This window comes from Alosa alosa, chromosome 16, assembly GCF_017589495.1.
Source record: "Alosa alosa isolate M-15738 ecotype Scorff River chromosome 16, AALO_Geno_1.1, whole genome shotgun sequence".
In the NCBI taxonomy this organism is placed as follows: Eukaryota; Metazoa; Chordata; class Actinopteri; order Clupeiformes; family Clupeidae; genus Alosa; species Alosa alosa.
The window spans coordinates 28,125,622-28,140,997 of NC_063204.1; the positions used below are offsets into that span (position 1 = coordinate 28,125,622).

Here is a 15,376-nt window from a genome sequence, read left to right on the forward strand (position 1 = left end):
CTGTCCCAGGTCACGACCTCCCGAGGGTTTGTTGGGCTTCTGATGATGACCTAAGCCCGCTCGCCCCTTTTCTCCCCGAACGACCGTGGGCGCCCTCAGCCATGGTTGCCCTCTTGGCCCCCCATCCCAGACCCTCCTTGCCCTCCCCTTACCCCTCCTGTGCCCTCTGCGTGGCCCTGGGGGCCCAGGCGGCGAGCGCGGGCCCTTAATCCCATTAATGGCCTCAAAGCCGCAGTCAATGAGCTCAGGCCCAAGCCCGCCAGCCTGCCTGCCCACTCGCCTGTCTGGCCGCCCAGCGCAGCGCCCTCCCTATATGTAACCAAGTAGGTCACCTCCTTTTCGCGCGTTTTCCACTCTGATTCACCCACTTCTGGCGCACGGAGAAGGGGGGTAAGAGACGTGTGTGTGTGTGTGTGTGTGTGTGGGGAGGGGGGGTAAGAGACGGTGTGTGTGTGTGTGTGTGGGAGGGGGAGGGGAGGGTAAGAGACGTGTGTGTGTGAGGGGAGGGGGGGTAAGAGACGTGTGTGTGTGTGTGAGGGGGGGGTAAGAGACGTGTGTGTGTTTGAGGAGGGGGTGGGCCAAGGAGGGAGAGGGAAGGGGCGTTCACTCATGCTTGACTAGCTACTGCGATTGATGTTTAAGTGTTATTAGATGCATTTGATTTCTCTTTGAGAAACCTATTCCATTTCCCATCTCCATTGAATTATTACTGATAACAGCACGGCTGCTAGCGAGCCGGGACTCGTGTGGGGCCAGACCGGGGGAGCGGCTTTAGTGTTGTTCCTGTTTGAGCGTAATTGGTCCCTGTGTGTCGTAACAGCCGTTGCGAGTGAGGCTGACATTTACTGGCAGCTGAGTCATTCTCAATGTCATGGTCGGCACAGAGACATCTCTGGGAAAGTCGGGGCTCTGTAATTGAGAACAGGTCGGAGAAATCAAGGTTGTGTGTGTGTGTGTGTGTGTGTGTGTGTGTGTGTGTGTGTGTGTGTGGGGAGGGGGACTAGGTGCCCCAGGTGCAGTAAGAGCAGGGGACACTTGCACACATGATCTGTAGGCCCGGCATTCACACAATGAAGAGACGACTGCTTTGAAGTCCTACTCTGCCCCCTCCCACCCACTATGGAGCCAGCGTGACACGCTCACTACTTAGACCATTCTGCAGTCTGTACGCTGACATGCAGGCAGCTCTAGTCCAGAGCCGTGGTCGCCTGCTTCCAAGAGTGAATGCGATGAGAGTGATCATCGTCTGCGTGCCAGCGGATTGCCATTATCTCCCGTCTCTGCAGTCAGAACAGATTCTCAGCCACTGCTGTGTATGCAGAGGCAGCTCTTGAAATAAGTCCCTCTCCCCACCGCTGAGGGAGAGTCGATCGGGACACTGCAGCGCGGTAGACCTCACCATGGGGACAAGGGGGATGGTAAACAGGGGATCATGCCAGGGCACTCCCCTCTCGAGGATGGAAAAAGATGGCCTCGGATACCAGGGCAGTAGAAGGGCGTGGGTGCCACCCTGCAGGGACACATTGCACATTCTCTATCTCTCTGTCTGTCTCTCGCTCTCTTTCTCTCTCTTTCTCTATCCCTCGCTCTGTCTCTCTCTTCCCCCACCTCCCTTCATGTGCTTCTCTTCCACCCTCCTGCTCGCTGCTGATGTGATAGCTTCTGACGGCTCCTTCACCCCCCCGTACCTCCCTCAGACTCCACGGGAGAGCCAAAAGCCTGCCGTCTTCTCCAGGGCCCCCTCTAAGCGCAGCTCGCCTCAGCCTCTGTTTTGGCTGGGACAGCGAGGAAAGTGCACTTCTCGGCCATTTTTGATCAGGCCCTGCGAGTGCTGGTGGTGGGGGGGTTGATCAAAGCACGGCGGCCATTACAGACGTAGTCGATCCGCTCAATTTACCGTGGCCAGGCTCTCTGTTTTCAAGCGACCGCCCCAGAGTCTCTACCCGTCTCCATGCCCAGCAGGCCATGAGCTTCTGCAGTCCACCACACCACCAAGAGAATGCCAATGGAAAACAGCAGATACCAGGGAATAGATAACGCTAATAATACTGTGTAAGATGCGCTTGTCTAATAATACTGTGTTAGATGCGCTTGTCTAATAATACTGTGTTACTGTGTTAGATGCGCTTGTCTAATAATACTGTTTATTACACGGCTCTTCACAAGGCAAGTAGAACGCTCCATTGACTTGAATGGGATTTCCCAAAGTTCTAGCGGTCATTATTTTTGAGGAAAGGACCTCTAAAAAAAATAATGATCGCTGTCAATGGCAACGGAGTTTGTGCTTCTAATTCAGGTCTTTCATATCACTACGCTAGGACTGGAACTTCATTCAAAAGTGAAAGCAGACGGTTGATCAGCTGTGTTCTAAAGAATGCTTGATTCAAGTTCAGCGTGTGTGGTTGCAAACTATTTGTTTCTCAGCAAATGCCACGATGAACGGTAACAAATAGGCCAGGCTATATAGGCTAAAGTCATATCGTGGGAAGTTTATTATTTCGTTTTGGCAAGTAGCTGTGTAATAAGCGGGATAATGTATAGAACGCCGGTCATTATTGGGAAAATAAGTCCCTTCAGGGCCGAACAGGTCCGGTTCGCGCTGTCTGGACTTATTTTCCCAATAATGACTGGCGTCCTATACATTATCCCTTACGTAAGATGCGCTTGTCTAATAATACTGTGTAAGATGCGCTTGTCTAATAATACTGTGTAAGATGAGCGCTTGTCTTAATTTGTTCCGAAAATTGCATAAAAGCATTTCTATAGGAGCCTAATGAAGTGGGTGAAAGGTGTAGGAGTAATACATTAGCACTTTATTTCAAATTTCCATTACAACAGATTTGCAACAGATATGTTATAGATAACAAATTTGTTGTGTAACAGATATTGCAAGAGTGTTACCAAGGTAGCAGCATGATGTTCTCATACATCATGATCATCTGTAAGTTTCTGCTCCTAATCTGATGACACGTTTAGGGTGGACAGGCTCGTTTTTCCAGGCGCGTAGGTGCATCTCTGTTTGTCTCGGAGAGGAAACCGAGCCGTCATGGTGAGGAGTGAAGACAAGCAAGGCGCTGACGTGTCCGCTGCAGTCTGTCAGGGGTCAGTGTGCTCCACGTTTGATGTGCTCGCAAATTGGCCTCGGCAGAGGAGATGAAGGGCTGATTGATGGCCACTAAGGCTTGACCCTAACACTGGATGAGTCTTACAGAAGAGCCTGTGGTGTATGTGTCTGGTCTCACCGAGAGAAATGGACACTAGTGCTTTTCCATCATTTTCCTTTTCTTTCATTTAAAATGACCTTAACTTGACCGTGCGAGTTTGTGCGAGGAAGAGATGTATTATCCTACTTATTTCAAATTGTGGACTGTGGCACACCAATGAGTTGTCCTCATGTGTTTTCCCTTTCTCAGATTGTAAAAAGTCAATCCAATCCAAAAATCCGTTGGGAATTATCGACTCCCCTCCAGAGGATCAGATTCCTTAACTTACCACCATCTTGCTCGGTGGTCATCAGCGTGTGTGTGTGTTTGTGTTTGTGTGTGGTTCAGGTCCCATGCTTGCTGACCTGGTTCTCATTGTCCTCGCCCTTCCCTCTGAATCAATCATAAAAAATAATATCTGTTCCCTGTGCTCGGCGGTCCCTCTTGTGTAATCTCATTTAGTGTGACCCAGTGTGGGCCCAGCACGTCGTTTATGTTATGCAAGAGTGCCAGGCGCTTGTTAGCGCATGAGCTTAATGCGCCGCACTGCCCATAGTCTATGCATCTCCACACGCGCGCACACACACACACACACCTCCTCCAGGGGTTCTAAGCCTCTGCTTAGCCTACTGCATCAGGGTCGTCTTGGGACTTAAGCTGAGTATGTTATGTAAGTGTGTGTGTGTGTGTGTGTGTGTGTGTGTGTGTGTGTGTGTGTGTGTGTGTGTTTGCATCTGGGGCTACATGCATTTAGATCATTTGATATTAATGTCTGTATTAGATTATGTGATGTGACCAAAGGGCCTTGTTGAAGCACCCAAGAGAGGATCACAAGTCTGACTCTGTTGTATTGTCTGTGAGCACGGTGTTGGTCTGCATAGGCGCGTTGTACAACAGAGCTAGGAAAGCTAAATAACAATCTCCTAATTGAATTGGATGAGCTGCATTCCTGGAGGGAATTGTGCCGCGGACCTCGGAATTTGTTTTAATGCCCGTTTAGTCAGAAACAAGATGAAACGTTTCAAATCTGCAAAATAGTAATGAGTGTTTTAGGATCCGATTGCTTCCCTCAAGAAATGTAGTTATGTGTATGCGCGCACACACACACACACTAGGAGTAGGAGCAAGTGTTTTACTGTTGTAATCCACATACATAAGTTTCCATGATTACAGCTTGATTCTCCACACTGAAACCTAATCACTGTAAAGAAACTCATTTGTAATCAAAAGCTCTAACATGATTCATCTTTGTTTTTCATTTCCTTCCGACAATCCCTCTCTCTCTCACTCCCCCTCTCTCCCACCCTATCTCTCTCTCTCTTTCTCTCTCTCTCCCACCCTCTCTCTCTCTCTCTCTCTCTTCTCTCTCTCCTCCACCCTATCTCCCTCTCTCTCCCTCCTTCTCTCTCCCACCCAATCTCTCTCTCTCTCTCTCTCTCTCTCTTTCTCCTACACAGAGGCGGCGCTTCACAGCCTACTGCGGGCCCTGACCAGCGAGACGTACGATGACCCCACGCAGCACCTGGAGCGCGAGCAGGCCCTGGCCAAGCAGTTTGCTGAGATCCTGCATTTCACGCTGCGCTTCGACGAGCTCAAGGCAGGTGTCCACTCGCCCGCCCACCTCTCCACCACCATCACCCGCATCCTCCACCAGCTTAGCATGCTCACCTGCCCATTTAGTGCAATCTGTGTGTGTGTGCCTCCGTGTGTGTGTCTCCGTGTGTGTGTGCCAGGTTCTCACTTTGAGCCAGTGGTGTCAAATGTTATATGCATAGATCACTGAGATAATAACCTCATGCTCAAGCAGTACAGGTCTTGTAACAAAGCTTTCTGCTCATATATTTATGACTGTGAGGTTCTATGAACATGCCTGATCAAATACTGTACATTTGCACATGTGGCGTCCAGTAGAGCTGTCAGACAAAAATCAGTCAGACAAAAATGTCAGTTTCAGTTTGAGTAACTTAAGGGGAAATTTTCTGTCCAGCCTCAGAGGAAAGAGATTGTTCTAGAACCCTCTGACTTGGGCTATCTCACTGGTTCTAGTTGTTATGCCAGGTTTAAGTGTATCATAGGGTTGCCTTAGTACCACATGAATAACAATGCATTGACAAAAAGCAGTTTAATCTGACTCATAATTATTTATCTTGTGGTAATAAGTGAGGCATGTGTCTTTTACCTCGCCGGCTGCTCAACTTCCTGTGTGTGTGCACGTGCGTGTGTGTGTGTGCTTGCATGTTTCTGTGCGAGTGTGTGTGTATGTGGGGGGCTGTATGTGGAAGCTTTGTTCTCCACACACTAACCTTTCCCTCAGGTGTGATAAGCGCTGGGTGTAATAGGTTAACAAGTTCCTCCTGCTCGCTAATTAGACTGTAATAGGATTAGTGTGCCGGCTAACGAGACGTTAATTAGCGTTTCATTTTGTCTCCGAGTGTAAGCCAAGTTTGCGGTATCTCCATACAGCATAAGGGAGAACTAAAGAACAATGTAGGGGATGTTTTTTTTTTATTCTGACCCCCCTCCCCCTTCCCCAGAACAAACGGAATCTTCCACCTGGGGCATGGCGGTGTCGTCGGGCTCGGTTGCCATGCTGAGCCATCTCGAGCGCTCATCTCTGGGTTGAGCTGAGTTCATGGAGAGGGAAGTGCATTTTCTCCCTCCCCCGTGACATGCTGTAAGTGGCTGTCACTTTGGTCGCTGGCAGAAATACTTCTACGTCTGTCTGAGATGATTACCATGCCTTACAGATGTCTTGCTGTACAGTGCAGTGTGAGAAATTGTTGCCCCTCCCACACACACATTCTCTCTCTCTCTCTCTCTCACTCTCTCTCACTCTCACTCTCACTCTCACTCTCACTCACTCACACACACACACACACACACACTCATATACTCACATACCCACACACAGATTCCCCCCAGGCTCTGGGGCTGGGACGCCCCAATTAGAGCCCCCTGCCTTGACTCGCGCTCGATAAAAGTGGGTAGGTAGGGGGGTGCAAGGTGGCATGCCAGCCCCCATTCTGCCAGCCCTCAGTCACGAGCCACGCGCTGACCTAGATAGCCCCTGCTGGCGCGCCTGCCAGCCGCTGCCTGGCATAAACAAATGGGGCCGTCTGGACTGGCACTAGCCACAACACTGTCTGGTGAACGGACAAGGGACTCAGCACCAGTCCGTTGTGCCGGGGCAGTGCCACGCTGTGCGGTAATGCCAGTCGTGCTGGCATCCACCATCCTGAACAATAGGGCTAATGTAGCGCCAAGCCAATTACTTTGACGTCTTTGCCTCGTCGGAGAAGCAGAAGGTTGACCGATAAGACCAGGGGGAAATATGGGCAGGGGGTGCAGTGGTCAGCTAAGTGACTTTGTGATCTGGTAGCCCTGTGCTTGTGCCAGAGTGTGTGTTTTATTTCTTTCCTTTCAAACTGTGTACTCGGGCGACCCCAGTGCCCCCTCTATTAAGTACACGGCTCTGGGAGTTTTTTTTATTTTTTTCACTGGACGGTTCACTCATTGGATGCCATCTGAATTTGATCATGCAGTCGTGAAGTCATCACTTGCCCTTCCACTCTCAGGACAAACAAAAGCATCACATTTTTCAGCCAGTTAAAGAGGCGTCCTTTGTTGTCCATTAGCCAGAAAGGTCAGTGTTTTGCTTGCACGCAAACACTGTTTGTGTAAGTATGTACTGTATCTACTGTCTGTGTGTGTGTGTGTGTGTGTCTCTATGTGTGTGTGTCTCTGTGTGTGTGTGTGTGTGTGTGTGTTGGTGACAGAAATGGAGTATGTTACTCCCTAATGTAGGTCAGCTCACAGGAGGACCTGGAAAAAAGGGGTTCGAATTGGGCTGGGGGGGGGGGGTGGGGTTGCTTGGTGGGGACCCTGTAAGCGCGGCGGGCGGAAATGAAGGTGGTGAATGATTTATAGAGGGAACGGAATGCCCCGAACTTTAAACGCACACACCCCTCAGTGCTAACAGACCTTTGGAAAAGGAGAGGCGAGATCAAGAGGCACGCACCATTAACGCTCAATCAGAGATGGTCCTCCACACAGCCAAATCATTAATCACGCCAAGCCCAAACCAAACAATAGGAGCTCTGCAGAACACCGGGATGCTCAGATCCCCTGGGAGCCTGCGCTCTGAACACACAGGGCGATGGAGGGTGAGTGTGGCCAGTGTTTGTACAAGTTGTATAAACTTTATGAATCTGTCGGCACTTCATTTCCTTCTATCATGTGATCTGTCATGGACTGTTTATGACTTAGTCATGTCCTGGGCATTCTTTTCACCTTTGTATTTACGGTGATTCAACTTTGATGAGGAATTTGAAGTGTCCTGCCCTCCAAATAGTCCTGCTTACACCTATGCTTCAGCTAGATTTTTTTTTATTCAAGCATAATGCATATTTGAAAATGGAAAATGAATGTAGTCCCATCATTTTTGGGTCAAGGCCACAGAAGTGGTTGCCAGCTCAGTTTATTTTGTTTCAAGGTCACTCATTTGTGAAGTGAATTTAAGCAAACTCAATGGCATGCTGAAGTTGCCGTTAGTGGCCATGAATTCCATCTCTGGTTGCCATTCATTCATGCTTGCCTAGGTAAACAGTAGCACACCATTCTCACCCACACTCACATGCCTGTTTCAGTCGGTGGTGTGCACATCATACAGAGGGCAGCGTTTTTTAAAAGCAGCCCTCTTCTCTAAATGCTGCTCTTGACCTTGAGGAATAAATTCTGCTCTTATTCTCTTTTTGGCCTGCTGCCATAGATCTGTAGCCGTAATACCCACACCAGTGAGCACGTCACGGCCTCTGACCCCTGACCAGCGTCCCTCTCCGTCCCCCCCCCCCATCCCCCACCCCAGTTAAATGATGCCCTCGGGCACCCAAATCCTCCCTCCTGTCCATCCATCTCTCCAAACTCCACCTAATGAGAACATCTCTGAGTGTCTCTCTCTCGTCTCGCTCTCTCGCAGGCTCTCTTATCTGTCTCTGTTTCTATCGCTCCATCTCTGTCTCTGTTGTTCTCTCCTCCATGTCTCTTCATTGTGCTCCCTCCCTCCTCTCCCTGCTCTCTCTCTCCTTCTGTGCCCTCTCTCTTTTCAGTCTTGCTGTCTCTCTTCATTCTTGTACGACTAGCTCTATGTCTCTCCCCCCCCCTCTCTCTCTCTCATTCTCCTTTTCTCATTGGCATCTATCCCTCTCTCTGTCCACTGAGTACCCGATGCGCTGTGGCCAGATCCAGTTAAGAGGGCAAGCCCCGGCCGCCACGCGCTAGCAGAAGCGAGAGCCCGTTAAAAAAAAAAAAGGAGCACGTCGGCATCAGCAACCGTCCGCCCCCTCCACCGGCCGGGCCAGCCGGCCAGCCGACCGCTCCCACTGCCCGCTGTTGCTGCCGCAGCAGCCTCTGCCAGCGGGCTAAAGATCCACTTGAGTAAAGCGACAGCTAATCCTATCAGTGTCCCCCTTCTCAGCGCCCCAGGCCCCAGGCGAGGGTTATGTTCCGGTGTGTCAGGGCTCTGTCATGGACACGGCGCTGTACTGAGCAGCGTTTTTGTGTGGGTTGGGTGGGTGGAGGCTGTGTGGGTGGTGGGGGTGTCTATGAAGGTATTGCTGTAGGGCCTGCTGCCATAATAGACTCCTGGAAAATGAAGGCACAGACATGTATTTGTGCAGACTCAAATTGCAAACACAAGCACTCATAAATATTCACATATTCCAGAAGTCTTCTTTCTAGGACCGTTGTTTTATTACACTCATTATGTGCACATTATTATAGGGGGAAAAAACTAAATCTCAATGTGAAATTACTAAATAATGCTCCCACATAGCATTAAATAAAAGAAAAGAAAAAATACTTTGTAGTACAGGTAATAAAATAGGCACGAGTGCTATTATGTACAAATAGACAACACCCTCGAGCATACTAAAACTACACTGTGTCTGTCCATGGAAAAGGCCAATTGCTGTCTTTTTTGGAAGTCTTTCTTATCTCTTGTGTGTTTGACTTGTCCTACAGATGACCAATCCTGCCATCCAGAATGACTTCAGCTACTACAGGAGAACCCTCAACCGTATGAGGATCAACAATGTCCCCGTGAGTAGACACACACACACACACACACACACACACACACACACACACACACACACACACACACACACACACACGCACAATCACTCACTCGTATGTTCCTCACACTCCTGTATAAGTACAATGAGTCCTTTTCTTCCTCTGTTCATCTTGGCTACATCTATATGTCCTTGTCTCCATCTTTTCTCCGTCGGCCATGACCTTCTCCCTCTCCACCTTTATTTTCCTTTCCATCCCTTCAGCCTGTCCTCCTCTCCATTTCATCTCCCTACACACAAACCCGTTCTGTCTTCCTCTCTGTCTCCCTTCCTCCCTTCCTCCCACTCTCCATCTATCTCCATCTATCTCCATCTCTCCACCCCCCCCCCTCCTCATAGTGCCCCCACTCCTCCCCTCCTCCTTCTCTTCCTCCTGCTGCCCCCACTCCTCTCCTCCTCCTGTTGAGCACTCAGCGAGACGAGTCTTGCTGTCGCCGAGCCGGGACTGACCCCTCCCTCCATCACCCCACCCCCCCCCCCCCCCCCACCCCCCCCCCCCCCCCCACCGTGGGGAGTGCCATTGAGTTCAGCCGGCTCGCTCGAGCGTAAAAACGCTGCAGCGACACAGACCCCAGACCAGCTGTGGGCCGCCCCCCACCCCATGGGACTCAGTGGTTCTCTGAGGGCCTCACACCTGACCTGGGGCCAGTGAAACGACATCCCACGAGGGGAAGCGCTCAGACCTGCAGCTGGCTCAGACTTGAGTGAGCGGCGCTGGTATTCCCCCCTCTCTCCTACACTCCCCGCAGGTTTTTTTCTTTTTTAGAGTTCTCAGAAAGGTGTCTCATTTTCTACGCCGGAGTAAATTTCAGTTCTCGATTCCTCAATGTTTTCATTTAGTTGTTTTTGCGCTGGTTTTTGCTGGTGTACATTCTATTAACTTCTCACACTTCCACTTCCACACCCACTCCTCCTGGCTGCAGCCGAGGCGAGGCGAGTCGAGTCGCTATGGCCCCAGGGCTCTGGGGGAGTCTAGGAGACTCTGGATGCCCCGTCCGTTTGAGGAGAGGACTGAGAAGGATGGAATTTTGGCATGACCTGGGATGTAGGTCAACCCACATTTGGAGCAGTTTAGCTAAAAACCTTTCAGATGTTCTGTGCCAAGTGGCGCTCCACAGAGACAATGCTCTGTCTTTGTCTCATTTTTCCCTCTTTTTTTTTTTCTTTTTGCCTGAAAGGCCATGTAGACGTGAAGACGAAATGTTTAATATTTCAGTGAGGAGAACAATATGACTGCAGTCCCCCCACCACACACACACTCACTCTCTCTCTCTCTCTCTCTCTCTCTCTCTCTCTCTCTCTCTCTCTCTCTCTCTCTCTCTCTCTCTCTCTCTCTCACACACACACACACACACACACACAGACACACTCCCACATACACCCACACACAGTCTTTGTTGTCAGGGTAAATGCCTGCAGCTCCTTTTCCCCTCCAGCTTCTCTTACTTACTTTTCCCTTTCTCTCTTTCTCTCTCTCTCTCTCCATTTTTCTCTCTCTCTCTCCATTTCTCTCTCACTCACACTCTCTCTCTCTCTCTTTACGTCACTCTTTCACCCCTTTTCTTCCCTCCAAATATGGCTATGCCATTAAGCAAATGGAAGCACGCCAGTATGTGCCATCTCCATGCAGCCAGCCGTCTTCAAGCCAGCTTTTCAAACAGCTGCCCACTTGAGTGGAACCAGCGCTTTCATCAGAGCCGGCCCTCGATGAGCGGCGTGACGGGCAACATCATCGCTGCCCCACTCCGGGTCATTATTTCATGGCTGGACTTTCTAACAGTCCATTAGATTCATACACATTGTACTCGGGGGAAATAAAGCCGGGACTCTATTTCCTGGTAGATATCTTTCCACCCCTCTTACTGCCGCTCCACTGGGGGAAACCCATCAGACTGTTACTGCTGCTCCGGGAACAGTTGGCACTGTTGATTTAATAATGGTTATGTATAAGAGGAAGACGGCCGGAGCTGCACCCAGGACTGTTAGCCTCTCGCACTTGCATAATGGGCCTCGTAGAGGTTTCAGTGGAGTCCGCTGTTAGCATCACATAGTGCAGCATTATACTGTAAAATATAAAAGCTTACAGTTTCCACGGCTATGTGGACGTGATCTTCCCGGCAGCCCGGAATTGATTGTCTCAGTGGACGTGTGAAATTCATCTACATAGTACACTGGAATGATTTATTTATTCTATATGCTGAGTCGGAAGCTAACAATGAATTTTAAAGATGGCCAGTCAGCTGTGTAATGACTGTGGTGTACCTGTTATATAACAGAGCAATTCAGCACATTTCCATGTGGAAAAAAGGTACTGACAGTGACAAAACCTGAAGACGTACAGTAGTTTCTGAACTGCGTTTAGCCGCCCAATAATGATCGCTCTCCTTTGATGTCGCTACACAGGCCGAAGGCGAAAATGAAGTCAACAACGAGCTGGCCAATCGCATCTCTCTGTTCTACGCCGACGCCACGCCCATGTTGAAGACATTAAGCGACGGCACCACTAAGTTTGTCTCCGAGGTAAGCGCAATCAGCGTCCGTCCCGACCACCTGTAAAATGCTCACACACTCAAAAATAAACTGTGTTTTGAGTGATTCAGTGGTTTATCGAACGTGCCTCTGTTTCCAATCTGGATCTCATTGTAAAGTTAGTATGGATCGGGGTGAGCGGGGTTCCTATTGATTTGAGCATGCTGTGTCTGTGTGCTGCCGCAGAACAAGAACCTGCCAATCGAGAACACCACTGATGTCCTCAGCACGATGGCCAGCGTGTGCAAAGTCATGCTGGAGACGCCGTAAGTCAAACCATTTGAAAAAGAAAGAGAAAGTATTTTGATCGATGTCTCGCACTAACAGTGATGCTAGCAGACATATCAAACAAATCAGTCCTCAGATCTGCTGCCTTTTACTGTATATTTTGTGCGTGTGTGTGTGTGTGTGTGTGTGTGTGTCTGTGTGTGTGTGTGTGTGTGTGTGTTTGTCTGTCTGTGTGTGTCTATATGTCTGTGTTTCTGCGTCTACATGTCTGTCTGTCTGTACAAATCTATGGCTATGACTATATGCCTCTCTATCAGGCCTGTCTGACACTTTGTATAGAGTGTGTGTGTGTGTGTGTGTGTGTGTGTGTGTGTGTGTGAGTGTTGGGTTTGTGTGCTTGTGTGTGATCTCCCTGTGTCAATATGTGTGGATCTGACACTCGTGTGTGTGTGTGTGTGTGTGTGTGTGTGACCATCCATCAGAGAGTACCGCAGCCGCTTTACCAGCGAGGACACGGTGTCCTTCTGCCTACGGGTGATGGTGGGCGTCATCATCCTGTACGACTACGTCCATCCCGTGGGGGCCTTCGCCAAGTCCTCCAAGATCGACGTGAGTGCCTCCTGCATGCCTGCCCATCCTTAAACATGTTTGCACGAGCACACAAGCATTGACCCTAGCGGTGTCTGCACCATGTAAACAGTTTCTCAAGGGCATGGTTGTAGAGGAGATATGGGATTTCTTAATATGTGTTGTTAGGCTAGTGGCCTTATAGTTTTTATGAATGTAATGAGGGCATTTAGCACTGTTATTGTGAGAATGGAGAGTGAAGCTTTATGTTGCAGTGTCAATGCCTGTGTTGAAGCTGAGGATATGCACTAACTTTTGTTTTTCTTTCTCCACTGACAGATGAAAGGATGCATTAAGGTTCTTCGTGACCAACCTCCAAACAGTGTAGAAGGCCTTCTTAATGCTCTCAGGTAGTTATGATTGTATTCCTCCATGTGGAACTATATATTGTAAATATTTGAATATTCATATTCAAAATCCCACTGCTAGTCTTATACATTGTGGCAATTCATAAAATCCATCACCAACCAAAGCTTGCTCTGCTTTAAAATTAGTGTACAAAGACGGCATCAAGACCATTTTTGGGATTTAATTCTAATCCTGGTTGAGTTGTAATGGTCACTGACCTCAGTGCCATGTAGGATCCACACCCTGGCTTGTAACACATGACCGGAGGGGATGAATCTGCCAGACCTTCGCCCCCTCTTTCCTTCGGGGGGTCTTGGTCAGGGAACTGACAGTTTAAGTCCAGGGTACATCACCAGTGCTGTAACCAGCACTCTCCTGCTGGATGACTGGTGGGGTGTGCACAGCCCCTAATTAAACGACTGACTAGGAGTCAGCCTGAATTTGCTTTAGCACCAGCTCTCTCCAGCAGCCTGCTTTGACGCGTCTGGTAGAAGGTTCTGGCTCTGGGAAAGACGGGAGTCGCTCGGAGGACTAACCTCTGGCTCAGTTCTACCCCCTCAACCCCTTCAACTCATCCCCTTCACTTTAACACTGCAGATGATTGTCTTTGAAGCCTCTCTGTTCATTGCAGGCATACACATTAGACACACTACTCTGGCTAGAGTCTGTTAGTCTACCCCCTCCACACACACACACACACACACACACACCTATACCTACAGTCCGCCGGCATCACACTCCTCACCTGCAGGCTCACAGTAGCAGCTGCCCCCGCCTGCGCTCCACCGTCTCCATGGCAACCCCCACACACACATCTGTGGCTCACACCAGTGAAGCCTGTGGGTCTTCCTGTGGTGAAAGCCAACTAGGACACGTGTCAATCAAACCTCACACACACACACACATACACACACACACTCTGGGTTTCATCCATCCGCTGCCATATCTGAATCTAAAAACGGCAGCGTTACCCTGTTGCTATGGCAACTACTGATGTGGGGGTCCTGTGGTGATCCTAGCACCCCTCCACCCAAATCAACCTCAAACCTCTACTGGCCTCACTGGCAGGTCAGACCACGCCAGTCAAGCGATGCTATTTTTAACCAATCAAATAGCTTAGAGAGGTTAATTTCACCACCCCTCCCAAGTCAGTCTCCTGTGTGTGTGTGTGTGTGTGTGTGTGTGTGTGTGTTTTGTGTTTTTGGCAATACACTGCACTTCTGAATCGGACAAAGTTGACTGAGTAAAAGAGTAAGAGTCCGTAATGACAACTGAATTATACTGAATTATTTAATGTGTGTGTGTGTTTATGTGTGTGTGTTTTAGTCAAAGTAAATTAGCTTGATAGTAATGTTTTAATAAATCAATTCATTTGAATAAATAAGCTTCTAACTGTTTTGGTGGATGTGACCTCTGTGTGCTCTCAACAGGTACACCACAAAGCATCTGAGTGACGAGTCGACCAACAAGGCCATTAAAGCCATGCTGCAGTGAAAGCTCCTCTGGGATCCACCTCTCCTCTGCCCCCTCCCTCCTCTCCTCTGCCCCCTCCCTCCCTCCTCTCCCCCTCCCTCCTCTCCTCTGCCCCCCCTCCCTCCTCTCCTCTGCCCCCCTCCCTCCCTCACTCCTCCTGCTCTATCCCATCACAGCCATGCACAGAATGTTTTTATAGGAAAATATGACAAAATCACGAGAGAGAGAGGGAGAGAGAGAGAGAGAGAGAAAGGTGAAAAAATAACAGCACAAATGCTTTGGCATCTCTCCCTCCCCTCATTTTGTCTTTTTACAAAAAAAAATAAACGTGAATGCTACTGCCGTTACCGGACGTCTTTCCTGTGCCAAAACTGCGTCGCTTCAATTCGCTTTTACAAGTCTCTCTGGAAAGGCCATGCTACAAATGGCAGCTATGAAGGCATTTGTCGTTACTTCTCATTCTTTTGTCATTCTACTTTTTAATTGAGCTTTTGTTTTGTCCTGTGTGAGGGAGGGGGGAATGTTTTGACTTGAAATTTCAAAAGAGAGAGATATACATAGAGAAATATATATATGAATATATATTATTTTTATTTGAATTAATATTTAATATTTCATCCTCTGCATGACAAAATGATGTCTTTTTCCCTCTATTTAAAAAAGAACTAATACTTAAAATTCATTTATCAGTGTCAGCATTTTGTCTGTAAATTTATGGATGGAAATGTTTAAATTATGTTTTTGTTATTTGAAATGGTACTTGTCACAATGGAGATTATTAAAGAATAGTACTGTTTATGTTTTATATTTTTTATAGATCTTGATTTAAGTGTTGTT

General features: G+C 48.8%; 1 protein-coding gene across 1 annotated transcript in view; it reads left to right on the forward strand.

The window, feature by feature from the left end:
- Positions 1-14,647, forward strand: part of fam49bb (family with sequence similarity 49 member Bb) — a 51,477-nt gene extending 36,830 nt beyond the window's left edge. Inside the window, 9 exon segments of the mRNA XM_048266769.1 lie at positions 2,389-2,396; positions 3,000-3,007; positions 4,661-4,800; positions 9,222-9,299; positions 11,738-11,854; positions 12,050-12,129; positions 12,574-12,700; positions 12,998-13,068; positions 14,497-14,647. Coding sequence (XP_048122726.1) covers positions 2,389-2,396; positions 3,000-3,007; positions 4,661-4,800; positions 9,222-9,299; positions 11,738-11,854; positions 12,050-12,129; positions 12,574-12,700; positions 12,998-13,068; positions 14,497-14,560 — 693 coding nt within the window. The 3' untranslated portion in view covers positions 14,561-14,647.
- Positions 14,648-15,376: the final 729 nt, after the last annotated feature.